We start from the raw sequence: 16,020 nt of genomic DNA on the forward strand, positions 1-16,020 counted from the left end.
ATGGGAGAAGGCAGCATTGGAAGCTACAAAATCGCTATGTGCAAGGTTCAACTCAAAAGTGCAAGAGTTTAAGATTGAATACTGCTGGTCCTATCTGTTGGAGCGGATACCCCACTTGGTAATGGAGGATTCATATGAATTATACCCCCTCTGATACTAAATACAATATTAAAAAAGCAAGGTCATGGCAGATTCATATGAGATACAGCATAAGGGAATCATCCTGGACGGGCAAGGTCGATAAACCTCCATACGCACATATCATCTACTACATGTGTGACTTGTGGGCTAACAGATCTTAGGAGCTTCAGTATCTTTGACCAATATTATTAAAAATCCTGCTCTGTTCCTGTGACAGACCTAAACCAACTGTATCCAAGTAACCTATAGACAACACCCTAATCCATCCAGTGGCTGTTCTGTGTTAATCCCAGCTTTCTCAATGAACAATTTAGCCACTACCAAGCTGCCCTGAGTAAACTAGAATAACCAGGTTCTGTCAAAGGAGCCTTGAGATAGCAGTGATAACTCTACAACTGGGGGCACCATGTTAGTGAACAGGTGACAATTACTCTTGAATATCTTGTGGCCAAGCTGCACCAAGTATGGAGGCCAGCAAAAGCAGATTACGGATGTTAGAGAAACCCTAAGACAATCTGTAAAACCCCTCCACCAACAGGGCGGCAAAATAAGCACTTTGGGAGAGATGTATTAAGCGACAAAGCAGTAATCACCGCACGTTATGTGCGCTGATACTGCTTCTCCCCAATGTATGATCGGGGGGTTTGGCGGTAAATGACAGGGGCGCCCCTGTCATTATCAGCGCTGCTGTCTACAAGATAGCAGCGCCGATAGCCTGGGCAATGTATGAACGATCAATTCGCCTGACCATTCTGCCCGCTGCAGCTATCGCTATAGACAGCTACAGCCTGGCGATGCCCTATCCCCACAGCAGGGACAACGCTGTCCCTGCTGCAGTGGCTGCCGGCTCCAGGGCTGCACGAGGGATCTCGCGATACTTGCGAGATCCCACGCATGCTCAGTGGAGCCGGCCAGGACTGAGACACAGCGCATCAGCACTAGGCTGATGCGCTGTGTACTCAGGCAGGGATCGCCGAAGGGGGGAGTTAACGCTCCCCCGCTCCAGCCGATGAGATGTTCATACATCTTCCTGTCTCGCCTCGGTAAAGTGGTGAAGCAGGAAGCGTTATAGCTGCACTTAGCGTGCTGCTATAATACATCTTCCCCATTATGCCTTACTTCCCATTTGCAAGTTTAGCATGGATAATAAAGTGGAACCTATCATGGACCCAGGCAATTTGTCAAAATGCCAACGTTCACAATGTTGAAACTTCATGTTAAGGTTAGTCTGCTGTTCGATTTGCATGAAAAACTGTACTTTGACATCCCGACTGTTGACATTCACAATATTAACATTTCACATGTCGACATAACGTCTAGGTCAACAGTCTCCATTTTGTACCACACCTCCCTAGCAGATCCAGCAAAGGCTGTTTCAAATGTTAGTACTCAGTTTTCTTTTATACTAACTCCTTCAAAGCCATCCAAAACAAATCATTAAAAGAGGACCATTTACACTGCATCTAAGGTCTAAAGAACAGTCATTAGATTCCCAATTGTAAGCAAATTACAAATGAAAACATCGATTTCCAATTACACACACTATACAGCACAATATTCCCAGAAAAGACCCAAACAACTATCAACAAAATATCCAGCTGATAGCGAACAAATGAGGAATACAATTGTTGCAGAACAGAACCTCAATGGTTGCTACATTTTAGGATCAGTTACCTGAGCACGCGTTTTCTGCATGAACTCCTTAGAATCCTGCAAAGTCTGCAAAGCTGTGTTCCATATACAAAGGCAATCTGCAAACAAGAGACCAGATCAGAATATCAATTACTAAATAATTAGCATGACTATTGGGCTGCAGATCTTATTCAAATCCCACACACAAATACATATTATATATATATATATATATATATATATATATATATATATATATATGTTTTCTAAGCATTTAATTGAGGGATGGGGAACCTCAGGCCCGAGGGCCGCATAAGGCCCGCGGAATCATTTGGTCTGGCCCTCTGAGCTTTTTTCAGCTAGCCTCATCTGGCTAGCAGGGTGCCTAGGATGACACCCTCCAGTCAGAATCTATGCAGCAGTGTCGCATGAAGCGTCCTTACAACGCTTCAGACGGTCACGCAGCTGCCCTTACAGCTCCCTCAGGATGCTCCAGGCATTGCTGTAATCAACGGTGATTGTGGCCCCACCCCGTGTGTTGTCACACGGAGGGGGCGTGGTCTGCACCAGGCCCGTAAATGCATTCGGTATGGAATGCCGGCTGCCGCATGACCGGCAGTTCGAATCCCGGCTGCAGCAGCCCGACAAAACAGCAGAGCCCGGCAGCGGAAGACCGACAGCGCTGGAAATCACGATCGTCTAAAGGTAAGTATAAACTATTCTAACCCCCTAACCCTCCTTAGGGGGTGCCTAACCCCCCCCCCTTCCCCACTGCCTAAACCTAAATCCCAGGGGGGGTGCCTAACCCTAAGACCCAGGGGGGGTGCCTAACCCTCCCTCCCCCTAGCCTAACCCTAACCCTCCCGGGGGGTGCCTAACCCTAAGTTCCCCCCTGGTGGCCTAAACCTAACCCCCCCCGCGGCTGTCCGCTTGCGGCGCCCGGCATCCCTTCGATCGGGATGCCGGGCGCCGGTGTGGGGAAAATGACAGGCGTCTGGATTATAGATGCCTGTCATTTAACCCTAGCCGGGATTAAGGATTCTAGATGCCGGTGGTCGGGATTGCGACCGCCGGCATCTTAAACGTATCCCCTGTAAATAATGTTATACATATCAAAATGGCCCATCGCAGAAAAAAAAAAAAAAAAAGGTTCCCCACCCCCGATTTAAATGAAGAAACACAAAAATGTAACAAGTAGCGTTCCAAAAAACTGCTTATAATACAGGACACTAGAAAACACAGACAGGCATGAAAATGTCTGAAGTAATGGTTTCTAGATGAAGTCTTATCAAACCTTCTGAAGAGATCAAGTGGAATTAGATTTTACCTATCCTTTATCAAGTAAATTCTATAAAATGACAGCTAGAAGCTGATTGGTTGCTATGGGAAACTTCTCCACCTGTCCCCCTAAGTGTTCAATTCATTTGCATAATTAAAGTCACATGTAAAAATCAGCCATTAACCTTTTGTTTGTTAGATGGTAGAATCTGTAAGCAGGTTTAATGATCGTTATAGAAACTAAAGTCATGCCATGCAATAATTTATTACATATTACCATCACACTAGACGCAAAGAGAAACTTAGATTGGGTTATATGCCTTCAATGAACAGTACAATATAAACAAAAATATACACTAGTCACTCAGCCCATACATCTGCGATTATTTGGGGCAATTTGGCGTTTTGCAGATGATGGTCCTAAAAATAACAGCAATGTATGGGAGTTCACTAATCGCCAATTCTAACCAAAAAATCAGGTTGAACAACATGTTGGACTTTACGACCATTCGGGGCTGTAGATTGCTAGTGTATGGTACAGTCATCAGCCATTTTGCAGACCATTACTAGTAAAATGAAGAGGCTTTCACGCTTGGCAGATCCGCTCTCTGGTGAAAATGATCTGCAAGTCACTGGAAAATATCAACAATGTAAATGTTTTTTTGTGATTGCTGATGTATGGGCCCCATAATACTAGGCATAATGAAAGCAACAAGACCAGTACACATTGTTACCTTTCTGCTTTGCTGGGGAGTGCACCAGAGTGGCTATATAAGAGTTATCAAGAACTACTAAAGCTCCTGCTTCGACGGGTTCTGGGAGCTGCAGTAAAGACGACATCAATAGGACTGGCTCTGTCCTCTGTTCGGACTGACCAAGAGAAACCTGGGAAAGGCACACATGTCCAGAGGAGTCTGGAGGAGCAAAAGTAACTATTACACCATGGAGTGAGAAGATAAATCACATAAAGCAATGGGTTGGCTGTAAAACACTCATTAATTACATTTAACAACACTCTAAAGACTGGTCAACCCATGGTTAGAAAAACCCCTATCCTTCACATTATGTGGTTAATTTACCATCTACCCTGGGTGTGGTATAATAGATCGACAATTGATAGGTCGACAGGGACAAGATGTTGACAAAAAAAAAAAAAAAAAGGTCAACCCAAGATATATATATTTTTTTTTATTTCACCCTAATCCACCCCATAGTGCCTAAAACTAACTTTCATCCCCCAATCCTAGTGCCTAACCGTCACACAAACGCCTAACCCAAACCCCCTCCTAGTACCTAACCCTACTGCTCCCGTACAGCAGCCTAACCCCCTCCCCTCTTAGTGTCTAACCATAACAATCCTCTATGGTAGCCTAACCCTCCCCCAAATGCTTAAACCAAACCCTAATAATGGTGAAATAAAACGTGGACTATTTTTTGGGTCAACCTCCTGACCACGTCGATCTATTGCATGTCGATCCTTCATTCGGACATCGTCTGCCCCAAACGTAGTCATTAAAGGAAGTAGATTTACTCCCAACAGAATGGTTCTGTAGATGTTTTCATTGGCATGGGTAAGAGAAAAATTTCGAACCTAGATAGTAGTATACCAATACTACTTTTGGGGGAGAGGGAAGATTATCCTAAGTGTTTAATCCCAAGTAACAATACAAGTTTTCCATATCGCCTAGTAAGTGTACAGGTGTATTTATTACTGACTTAAAGGATCCACAGGTGGTACTGACTATTTCACTTGCGACACTGAGGAGATCTATTACACATGCACCTTTAGGGTTCCCTGAGGACTGGAGTTGGTAAACACTGCTCTACAGTCACCCCATTTCCAACACTTTGCACATCAAGCATCTACCTCCATGTCGCTTCCTGGCAGCATTCTATAAAGTAGCACACCTGGGCTACACGAGGAATAATTTGGAGTATGTGGAATCACCAAAGTAATCCACGTAGCAATTACCTGTTATGGTATAGATCAACCAGTTCTAAAAGCATTATAAAGACCAAAGGATCATCTGTTTTCCTAAACTCTTGTGAAATGTGGACATAGATTTGGAACGCTTTACCATCCAAGGAATAAAAAGAATGACAAACATCTTCCTCCATAGACTGACACTGACATAGCACTTGAATCACAAAGTACTGAGTCAGAAGAAATGTAGAAACCACTTTAGATTTAATAGATTGTTTTGTCCGAACAGCCCTATCGTCATGAGAGCTCAGAGGAGACATGCATGACAGCACCCACCACCAGCTCAGTCACCCTAGAGGGCATAGAAACAACCAGGAGAAACTATCTTCAATGTAAGAAACTTCAGTCATTGAACCAAGTGGTTCAAACATAGAATGTTGTAAAATTGTCAATATTAAAATGATAGGGCATAGAGTAACTCGGGGACTGGATAGAAATCACAAATGCATCACGCACCTCGAATATAATCACCAGTCTCTTCTGAATGAAGACAGAAAACAGTTTCAAACTGTTATCCAAGGCATCCTGCAAAAACAGATGCAACGAATATAACTGAAAGTATTAGAAAAGATCTCACACCAAGGTACTCTGGGATAAAGGTAATATAGCGGCATACATCGTCCCGCTATAACTCTTCCTGCTTCGCCTCTTTACCGAGGCGAAGCAGTAAGCACTACCAATAAGATGCATACATCTGCCTGAATACACAGAGCATCAGCCTAGTGCTGGATGCGCTGTGTCTCACCTACCGGCCAACTCCACTGGGATATCGCATGAACGGGATACCGCAAGCATCGCGAGATCATGCGTGCAGCCCCCGTAGCCGGCAGCTGCTGCAGCAGGGAAAGTGCTGTGGTGATATAGACAGCTGCAGTTGCTCTATCGATAGCTGCAGCTGCCAGAACGGTCAGTGGCACTGACCATTCATACATAGCCCAGCACATCGACGCTGCCGTCTTGTAGATAGCAACACTGATAATGAAAGGGACGCATAGCGCCCCTATCATTTACAGCCCAGTCCCGCAATAATACATGGGTATGAAGCAGTATCAGCGCCGATACCACTGCTCCCCTTCATACATCTCCACCACTGACTCTTACAGAAACTATGAGAAATTGACGCCATTAGACAGACTCACTAGTCCCCATTGTAAACATATCCAGTCATGGATTAAAATGCCATGGTGGACCTACTGTCATCTTGAATATGTCTGTATAGAGCATTTCAGCCAGTCCAGCGCCTCCAACAGCACCCAGACATCTTCTCCAAGTTCTTTGAGGATGGGCATCACCACCACCTCTGGAGAGAAAACGCCAAAGGAACAATCTGTGTCCACAAGGCACACCTAAAAATGCCTGGTTAAGCAGTATATCCTGAAAGCCATAAAGTCAATGGCTGACCCCACTTATCCACAATCTAAAGAAAGACTACTGAGAATCTGCATTCCAAATTTTCACCCCCAATGGGTATACAGCAGATACTGCCACAACATTCTGCTCCGCCTAGTACACAATCCTGCTTGTTCCATTCATGGCAAGTGCACTATGTGCCTCCCTGATGATTTATGTTTGCCAAGTGGCAACATTATCTAACTAAATCCTTATAGGTTTTTCCCCTCAAGAGAATCAGTCACTGAACTAAGCCACTAAAGCTTGGCTTCCTTTGGGGACCACAGAGGCTAGAAACGACAAGGAAAGGTAAAAGCCCCCCCAAGTTGACATCAGTCTTCACAACTGTAACTCCAAACGCAAACAGATATCAAGTTGCTGTCCCATAGCGACCAAAGGAGTGATAATTGTAGACCTTGTTACATTTCAAGATCAGTTCATGCTGAAAAAAACCTTGTATGAAGCTTAAATTCTAAGGCTTTGAAGGTAGAATCCATCTTCCCCAGGAACTTCATACATAAGTGAACAGATGCCAGTCTGAGAGCCAAAAGACTATTTACTAGTTTATGTAACTAAACTGTACCCTGCTGAGAGTCAAACAGGAAGCATAGGATGAGGCCAGATTAGTTCTCTCATCATTGAGAAGCCCACAAGTCTGCGCCGCAGCCACCGGAAACTGCAAATGAAAGTGCAGGGCCCCAGTCATTAACCGGCTATAGTACTCATGGGTCCCCTCCCAGGAGTGCAATCCCGGGTCAGTAGTGAGTGAAGGGAGGAGGCAGCACAAGGAAGGGCATCACCTCTACCGGTTCCAGTGCTCTAGGATAGACGCATGTTAAACAAAAAAAAAACCTAACTGTAAATACAGGTAGGCTAAAGAATAAATACCCTGTACTGTGGTACTCAAAAAAACAATAATTCTGCAGTATGGGAACAGAGAAGCTGGAGCCACAGTATTGTGAATATACTCTACAATGGCCCAGAGTGCCCAATAGGATAAGACTGTCAGTGTCAATGAGATTTTACATTCACTTTAAATGTAACCTTAAACCTAAATGTCACCCTAAAATCGTCTGTCAACATTCAGGATGTCTACTTTATGACTGCATACCGCTTTATGGGTTAAAATATGTTAATGCAATATCCGTTTTCATATCCGAGGTAGTCTGATATTTGTGTATGTACACTGCCGCCACAAATGCATGAACAGCTGTTAACGCCAACCACCACACAACACTATTCAAAAATTACTTTTTTCAGATATTTGAGGAATTATACTGCACAAGACAACTAGGTTATAACAAAAAGATACTGCCTAGATACGTGTAATATAATATCAACATTGTGTGTACAAAAACAAACTCACGTTGACAAAACTTTTAAACAAGATCTGGGTAAAACTTAAGGTGCGTATCCACTAATAGACGGAGAAACGAGAGCACGATTACGACATTGTAATGGTGCTGTCGTTTCACAGTCTGATGTGCCTACACTGAACGTTCAGTGTAGGCACAGCCATCATCCCCATACATGCTGAACCTGCCGTGATAGTCGGGTTGACCAGCATGTACGGGCAATGATGGATGTAAAAAAACGACCAGCGGGCACGCGCATTGCTGGTCGTTTTTGACATTTAATTGCCTGATTTGAGGCAGATTACTGAGCGATTGCACGATTACGATGTCAATCGTGCAATCGCTCAGTAAGGTCGCGTAGTGGATATGCACCTTTAGAAACATGATTACAGTATAATTACAGCAAATCAACATGTAAATAAAAATAACTAATCAAACAATACCAAAGCTGACTCATCCACATAATAAAAATCAGGTCTTTAATCACAATAGATTTACATTTAAAAGGAAAAAAAAAACAACTTGTGTGCAGAAAGAAATCAGACGACGGGCTTGCATACATTTACTTACATAAAGCCATTAGAGACACCATTTTGTTTGTCAGAGATGCTGAAACATCCAACATTCGGGAGTCCTCTTTGAATGGCTGTAGTCTATACCTCTGGCTGACACTAGGACCAGTTCTCCATATATGCACAAAGTAATCTTGACGCTGCAGAGATATAATAGCTGTAAGCTTACTGCCAACAGGCTCCGCAGAAGGTTTTGGACATGCTTTTTTATGTTACACACATACCTTTTCTGTAATATAGATTAACATAGTCTGCCCATCCTCCACAAACATTTTTGACCACCTAGTAAATAAATAAAAAATCATTCCCATGCAGTGGTGACAAACAGAAAATGAAGCATTAAGTAATGTTAATAAATGGAAAGCACCTAGCAACAGGCAGTCAGCAGTGTCGACTAAAGAACATTATGAACAAAGGGCCCGATTCTGAGAAGCAAGCAAAGTGCTAATGTAGCTATCCACACTACATGTGTGCAACTGCAGCGCCCACTGTTTTTCTGCCAGAAGCCATAACAGTCATCATTAGTATAGACTCTTACACCTACCCCATGCCAGCTGCAAGAGAACAGTCTAAAACTAGGATCCCCTCTGCCATGCACGTCATTGTTCTCTGCTAGCAACTACAAGGTAGCTGCCCAGACGACACTCAGAAACGGACGTTTTACATAATGGCTGAGGTCATAGCCTCCAAGTTGCACATACATGGTACGTTGGACGCACAGTTAAATAATCATTAGACATCTGCTCTTTGGAGGCGATTCAATTATTTTTTGCATGCCACTCAGTAATGGATCAACTCAATTATTGCTCCATTTGGGCACCAACATTTCTGCTCGCAGACGCCTGAGGTAGAGGGCAGAAATGTGCCTAGAATCCATGTTTTGGGAACAAAAACAAGTACTTCAGACGCGATTAGAAGATTTACACAATAATGGTTGCCCAAAACTACTGAATTGGTCCGTCGTGCGCCCATTACTTGTCACCACCAAAAAAAAAAAACTACTGAATCACACACTGACTTCCATGCGACTCAGATAGTTTAGATATACACACACACACTGAAGTGCTAAAAGTCTTGGGATAGATGCCTAGTATTGTGTAGGAACCCCTCTAGCCTGGCGAAGTGCAGCAACCTCTGGAGAGATGTTAACCCATACAGTCTAGATAGCTTCCCACAACTCCGATATTTGTAGGTGCAGGATCCAGGGTGCAAATGAACCTCTCCACCACATCCCATAAATGCTCAATTGGATTTATATCAGGCGAACGTGGTGGCCACATGATCTGTCAGAACGCATTGGAATGCTCGACGAAGCAATTCTGGACAACTTGGGACTGATGACAAGGTGCATTATCCTGCTAGAACATTCCGTCGTTGTGGGGGTACATGATGTCCACGAAGGGCTGCAAATAGTCTTTAAGCAATGTAACGTAGCGGTAGCATCTGATCTAACCCATGCCACGTGAACACACCCCTCGCCATTATGGAACCACCACACCAACCTGCATAGTACCTTGTTGACAACTAGAGTCCACGGCCCTATTGAGTCTGAGCCACATCCTACCATCAGCCCAAAACAACTGGAACCATGACTCATCGGACTACACACGTTGCCAGTCCTCCATGGACCAATTAGCGACGTTACGAGCCAGGTGAGGCGGTGTGTTTGGGGTCAGTGTTAACGGGGGCACTGTGGTGGGTCTTCTGTCCACATATCCCAAGACAGCTAAAGAACTCTGCACTGACCTGCTGAATATACTTCTGGTACCTCCCGCATTGAATGTGGATGTTATTTGAGCCAGTGTCACTTGTCTGTTCCCACAGACAATTCTGGCCAGAACTTGCTGGTCACGATCTTTAAGCACCCATGGTCAACCACTGTGCTCTCCACAGTGAGTGATAATGCCTTCAATGAGGTAATCCAGGTACACACATGACACCGTAGATCGAGCAATGTTTGAATGAAATGGAACGTCCCATCAGTCAGGCACCCACTATCATGCCCGGTTTGAACTCAGTTAATCGCTTTGCAATGAGCAGCCTAGCCAGTGCTCAAACTGATTCACGAGATGCCAGATCACAACTGATGCAAGTATGGGCATTTCCAAGAAGTCACAGTACTGTGACGCCACCTAGCAGTATTGCTTTTGGCACTTCAGTGTGATTTGTGTGTATAGAGAGATATATATATATATATATATATACACATACACACTTTTTTTACATATACACACATTGAATTTCTAATTAACCAATGGGGGGGCAGATTTATGTGTGTGCAATATATATATATATATATATATATATATATATATATACACATATATACATATATACATATACACACACCTTTTTTACTACTTCTAAAATGACAGAAAAACTGTAGCACCTCAAAAAGATCACTAGTAAGAGGGAGTGCTTATTCTTTAACCAAATACAGTGTGGTCCCTATCAGCAAGGAACATACATGATTGCCTCTCCTTCTGTTAGAAAGTATCCAATTTCTTGCTGAGGATCTGCGAGTAAAGCATCCAAGAAATGGACAGCTCCTCCCCGAAACAACACGAGCGGCTCTGTATCTGGGAGACTGTGGACTTGACATACGGCAGCCGAGAGCTGTGGACCAATAAAGAAAACATGATGGGCATCTTCACTTCTGCCTGTAATACTCCACAGAAATCTCTGGGTGCAGAATGTTATCACATGAGAAATATTTTGAGTGCAGTATTCTGCTCAGGGGAGAAGTGAAAAAGGTTTCTGGGAAAAAAAATTACAGTTCAAATTTTTCTGTACTAAACAAGTGCATTCATGTTAGTGCCATGTCTGGTAAAGGATAATACACTTTTTAGCTAGCAATACAGTTTTACAGGACAATATTTACACTAGAAACAATAGGGTCTATTTACTAAGCCTTGGATGGGGATAAAGTGAGCGAAGATAAAATAACAGCCAAACAGCTACTAAAGGTGTGTACACTCTGGGCGATGTTTTGGTTGACTGAACGATATCGTTATCGTTCAGTTGTCCAAAATAATGTTTATTTTTTCCTCAAAAAAAACGATAAGGACCAGCGATGTGCGCTCCCGTTGGTCCTTGTCGTTCATCGCTTTAACATGCATGCCAACCTGACGATATTGTCAGGTGCTGCATGTTCGGGAATGAGGGAGGGTGCCCGGCACTGAAAAATATCGTGCATGATATTGTTCAGTGTTTGTGCTCAGTGTCTCATGGAGCGAATCGTCTAGCGTGTATGCACCTTTACTGTCATTTCTCAAACACAGAATGTGTCATGGCAGTTAGGAGCTAATTGGCTTGTACTTGATCTCCATCCAAGGCTTAGTAAATAGATCCCTCTGTCCATTAGTAAGAACCATATTTCATTTCAGAAAACGAATAACACAGGTGGCACTCTATAAGGAACTCTAGCTAAGCTTATGAACATTTAGAGATAAAGATCACACAACGTACCGTTGCTTTAAACACTTTATCAAAGTTGACATCATCATTCTTCCAAACCCTGAGCACCTGCAGACAAGACAGCATCGATTTAAAAACGAATGCAGATTGAGAAATAGCTACTGTTTGCGACAAACACACGTCAATCCGGCTATTCGTATTGAGCGCTGAGCCACAGGATCATGTATCTTGTTCACTCATGAGGGTAGATTGGAGGAGAGCAGTCATTTAAACTTTGGAACCCACCAACAAGTTCAAACCTTTTGGCTTTCACACAGGTGCAAGTAGATACTTAAATAAGCTAATGACAACCTGTCAGGCCATGTATGCTGGACTGCATTAGTTGTGTATAGCTGCAGGAGAGACCTCAGAGGACTATTAAGTGGGGTCAGTGTGGAGCTGCTTCAGTGACCAACATAGCCCAATGTTCTAATGTGTTATACATGTTCTATTCCCCCATTATACGATGCTGCAGATTTATGTAGAGCCTCACAAAAATATCAAATCTTAAAGTACAAGAGGAATTAACTACATACTCCAGGACCGTAGCTACTTGTGCATTTTTTCCAATGCCAATGTAAAACAGGCCCACACCAGCAGAACAAGGTACTGTAACTTTGAATCTTAAGAAAAGAGAACACCATAGAGTAGGATAGCATAGCAACACACCGAGCAATGCCCAGTGGCAAGTTCTGGAGAACATCAAAATAAGATTACTGAGCAGTGGAGACAGAGGTATGTAATTACCCTCCACCATGTGCTTGGTAAATGAACTAGTGCACAAATTCATTCAGCCTACATCCTTTATTGATTTTTTTGTTTGTTTCTGGGTGAGATCTTTAGGGGTGTGTTATAAGAGATAGACAGTAATTAGATAGACGATGTCTAGATAGACACCAGATGTTAGACAGTCAATAGTTAGACAGGGACAAAAGGTTGACAGGTACAAAAGTCAGACACACTAAAGTTAGACATGTAAAAAAGTCGACAGGCACAAAAGGTTGACAGGGTCAATAATTCGACAATTATTATTTTTTTTAGCCCGAATCTTCACCCTAACCCTTGGTGCCTAACCCTAACTGTCTGGGTAAGTGCCTAAGCCTAAAAATAAAAAAAATATTTCGACCATTTTCATGTTGAACTTTTGTACCTGTTAATCTTTTTACATGTCTAACTTTAGTGTGTCTTGACTTTTGTCCATGTCAAACTATTGACTGTCTAACATCTGGTGTCTATCTAGACATTTATCTAATTACTGTCTATAGTCCAGAACCCGATTTTTAGGCAGAATTTGGGTGAAGACATACCTCTAGAACAGTGGTTCTCAAACTTGATTCTCAGGACCCCAAACAGTTCACATTTTGCAGATCATCCAGCAGGTGCCCAGGTGTAATCATTACTCAATTACACATTTTAAAAGGTCCACAGGTGGAGCTAATTATTTCACTTGATTCAGTGTGGAGACATGGAAAACATGCACTGTTTGGGGTCCTGAGGGCCGAGTTTGAGAACCTGTGTTCTAGAACAGTGGTTCTCAAACTCGGTCTTCAGGCCCCAACACAGGTCATGTTTTCCAGGTCACCCAGCAGGTGCACAGCAACACATTTTAAAAGTTCCACTAGTGGAGCTAATTATTTCACTTGTGATTCTGTGAGGAGACCTGCAAAACATGCACTGTTTGGGGTCCTGAGGACCGAGTTTGAGAACCTGTACTCTAGAAGATAAGGTTAATGCAAATCACTACTTACGTGTTTTTCAATTAGGTGCGAAAAGTCCCGTACTTTTCACATGCCGGACTTTTCGCTGACATCGCTGGTTTTCCATGGGAAAAAGTATCGCGCTCGTCCCCGCTTATCCCCGTATTCAATTAGAAATCGTCGAAAACGGGACCTGGCGAAAAGTGCTGTCAAATTTGGGGAAATCAGCCTGACAACCCCCCAAAAGAAGCACTGACATTGGGGATCACTATAGATACCCCTGAATAGGCCTGCTGAAGGTATTTGGGCTACTTAAATACTCTCAATAGCTGCTAATTAGTGTCTTTGCACAAGTGGTGAAGAATAGCATTTTGCATGTTTTTTTTTTGTGAAAATGAGTAGTCCCAGCAAATTTGGGGTACATGAAAATGGGTGCTAGCATATTTTAAAGTTGCTAAAGTTAAGTTTTCAATGTAAAAAATCCTGGGAGATACTTGGGGGCCCCCCATGAGTCTATTTCGCTAGTTAAGTTTGTACCGCATTACAGTTTCTTTGTTGGCCTGTCCCAAGAGTGCAGGGTGGTTCCCACAAGCTTGCACCCCAAAACCCCAAATTCTGCACTTTTTTTCGACAGCTTTCATAGGCAAATCTTTTTCGCCTATTCCAATGCATTGACTTTCCACATCGGCGAAAAGTCTTTGGAATTTAATACGGGGATAATGTCACGAGCGAAACTTGCGCAGAAACAGGCTTTTCGCACCTAATTGAATACGGCCCTTAATTGTAGCGATGATTTTATGAGCATGACAATTGCGTTATCCATATGCCATTTCCTTCCCAGTCACCATCTCTTTTATGGACAATTCTTCAAGGTTGCATTTAAGAGCAGAGCATTTTTCATCACCATCAGCCAGGTGTCAGTTGTTTGACTTTCTTGTTACAGAATAGTGCCGCATCCCTTCTGCACAGTTCCACACTTAGGTAAAGCTGATGTCACAGCACATACCAGCTGCATGTGGAGGATTAACATCCTAAGCGACTATTTATTGGAATGTCATTTTTTTGGTCCACTATATACTTACAAATGTTAATTATTTTGTATTTTCCTACCACTGCCCTATTATTATGCATCAGTGTCTACTCTACCAATAAGGTCCGGTGCAGCTTTACAGTATACTTTGAAATGTATAGCACAATGTCCACATCTATAAATAGAATGACACATTTTTTTAAGAACAAAGCTACAAAAACCTTGTAAGAAGAACAAAATCAGGACATTAACTTATCCCACCATCATGTGAGTCAAGAGACATAACAATGATGATGGAATGGTACAAGGAAGAACACTAGAGATAATACATTACCTTTTCATCATGTACGACAACATATTCCCCGGTTCTATGGTTAAACACTGCAGGACAAGTGATACGTTGACCTTGTTTAACCGTCCAACTACCCAAGGGCCTCTGATCAGCTACCTAGAGAGAAAAAAAAAATTAAAAAAATATTGTTCTGTCTGATCTACGAAAATGTTCTTCGTTCTCCTTTACACACTCAGGATTCAAACTTCTTTGAGCATTACAATTTTAATTGAGCTTTGTGTGAATTTTCAGCATACATGAAAAACATTTAATTCAAAATGAAAACATATATGACAAAACAACCATATGCTTAGAATGTCTATCGAACCGTGCATAGTGCTTACACACAGTCACACCTGTAAGCCAGGACGCACCATGCCCAGTTCAAGCTACCCTGACAGTCACCCTTGTAGGGCCATGCAGACAGCACCATTCACTACTATAAAGGAAGTTAGGTAGGTAGCACTTCTCTCAGTGCTGGCTCCCCCAGTGGTGCCATCTTTCCAGTGATCTCTGCTGAAAGATGGCATATAAGCAAACGATAGCAAAGACTCACCCAGCCACCCAGTAGAGGCTCCCTTACAAGTCAGAGCAGTAACATACTGACTACCCTCACATTGATTCACATCAGTACACAGTGCCCATGGCTTTCTCGTTACACACAGTACAGTCAGCCAGAGAGCACCTTCCCCAGTGCCGGCTTCAATGCAGAGGAAGCCAGGCAGCACGATGTCCAGTGCCGGCTCCCCTCACACACAACAGTCACCCATGTAGAAGAAGCTAGGCAGCACAGTGGCCAGTACCGCACACACGTGGGTCTCAACCCAGATCTCCACCTTATACAGAGTGACTGTCCTGCCACAGTCCGTCAATAGCACCGTATCCCGCTCGCCGACCTCCTCCACCCCAGGCAATCCGCACTGCTGTCTCCTCTGTCCACCGGGCAACAGCCCACACAACGTGAACTCTTCACAGAACGCCGCCATCTTGGCAGCCCAGATGGTCGTGACGCCACCAAGTGTAGAACGATGATCCTCTGATAAGATGGTCATAACACGTAACAGCGCCATCCAGAGATTGGAGGAGAGCGTGACATCTAGATGGCATCTGGCTTTACTGCTCTCCTTACATATATTATTATTATTATTATTATTA

General features: G+C 43.2%; 1 protein-coding gene across 1 annotated transcript in view; it reads right to left on the reverse strand.

Moving 5' to 3' along the window:
- Positions 1-15,932, reverse strand: part of NOL11 (nucleolar protein 11) — a 64,238-nt gene extending 48,306 nt beyond the window's left edge. The window contains exons 1-8 of the mRNA XM_088468530.1: positions 15,702-15,932; positions 14,869-14,982; positions 11,820-11,876; positions 10,819-10,967; positions 8,576-8,633; positions 8,350-8,491; positions 3,786-3,965; positions 1,816-1,892 (exon numbers count right to left, since the gene is read on the reverse strand). Of these exons, the coding sequence (XP_088324656.1) occupies positions 1,816-1,892; positions 3,786-3,965; positions 8,350-8,491; positions 8,576-8,633; positions 10,819-10,967; positions 11,820-11,876; positions 14,869-14,982; positions 15,702-15,917 (993 nt within the window). The 5' untranslated portion in view covers positions 15,918-15,932. The remainder of the gene's footprint in view (positions 1-1,815; positions 1,893-3,785; positions 3,966-8,349; positions 8,492-8,575; positions 8,634-10,818; positions 10,968-11,819; positions 11,877-14,868; positions 14,983-15,701) is intronic.
- Positions 15,933-16,020: the final 88 nt, after the last annotated feature.

The sequence above is a fragment of the Taudactylus pleione genome, unplaced genomic scaffold, assembly GCF_031769625.1.
Source record: "Taudactylus pleione unplaced genomic scaffold, aTauple2 ptg000012l, whole genome shotgun sequence".
Taxonomy (NCBI): domain Eukaryota; kingdom Metazoa; phylum Chordata; class Amphibia; order Anura; family Myobatrachidae; genus Taudactylus; species Taudactylus pleione.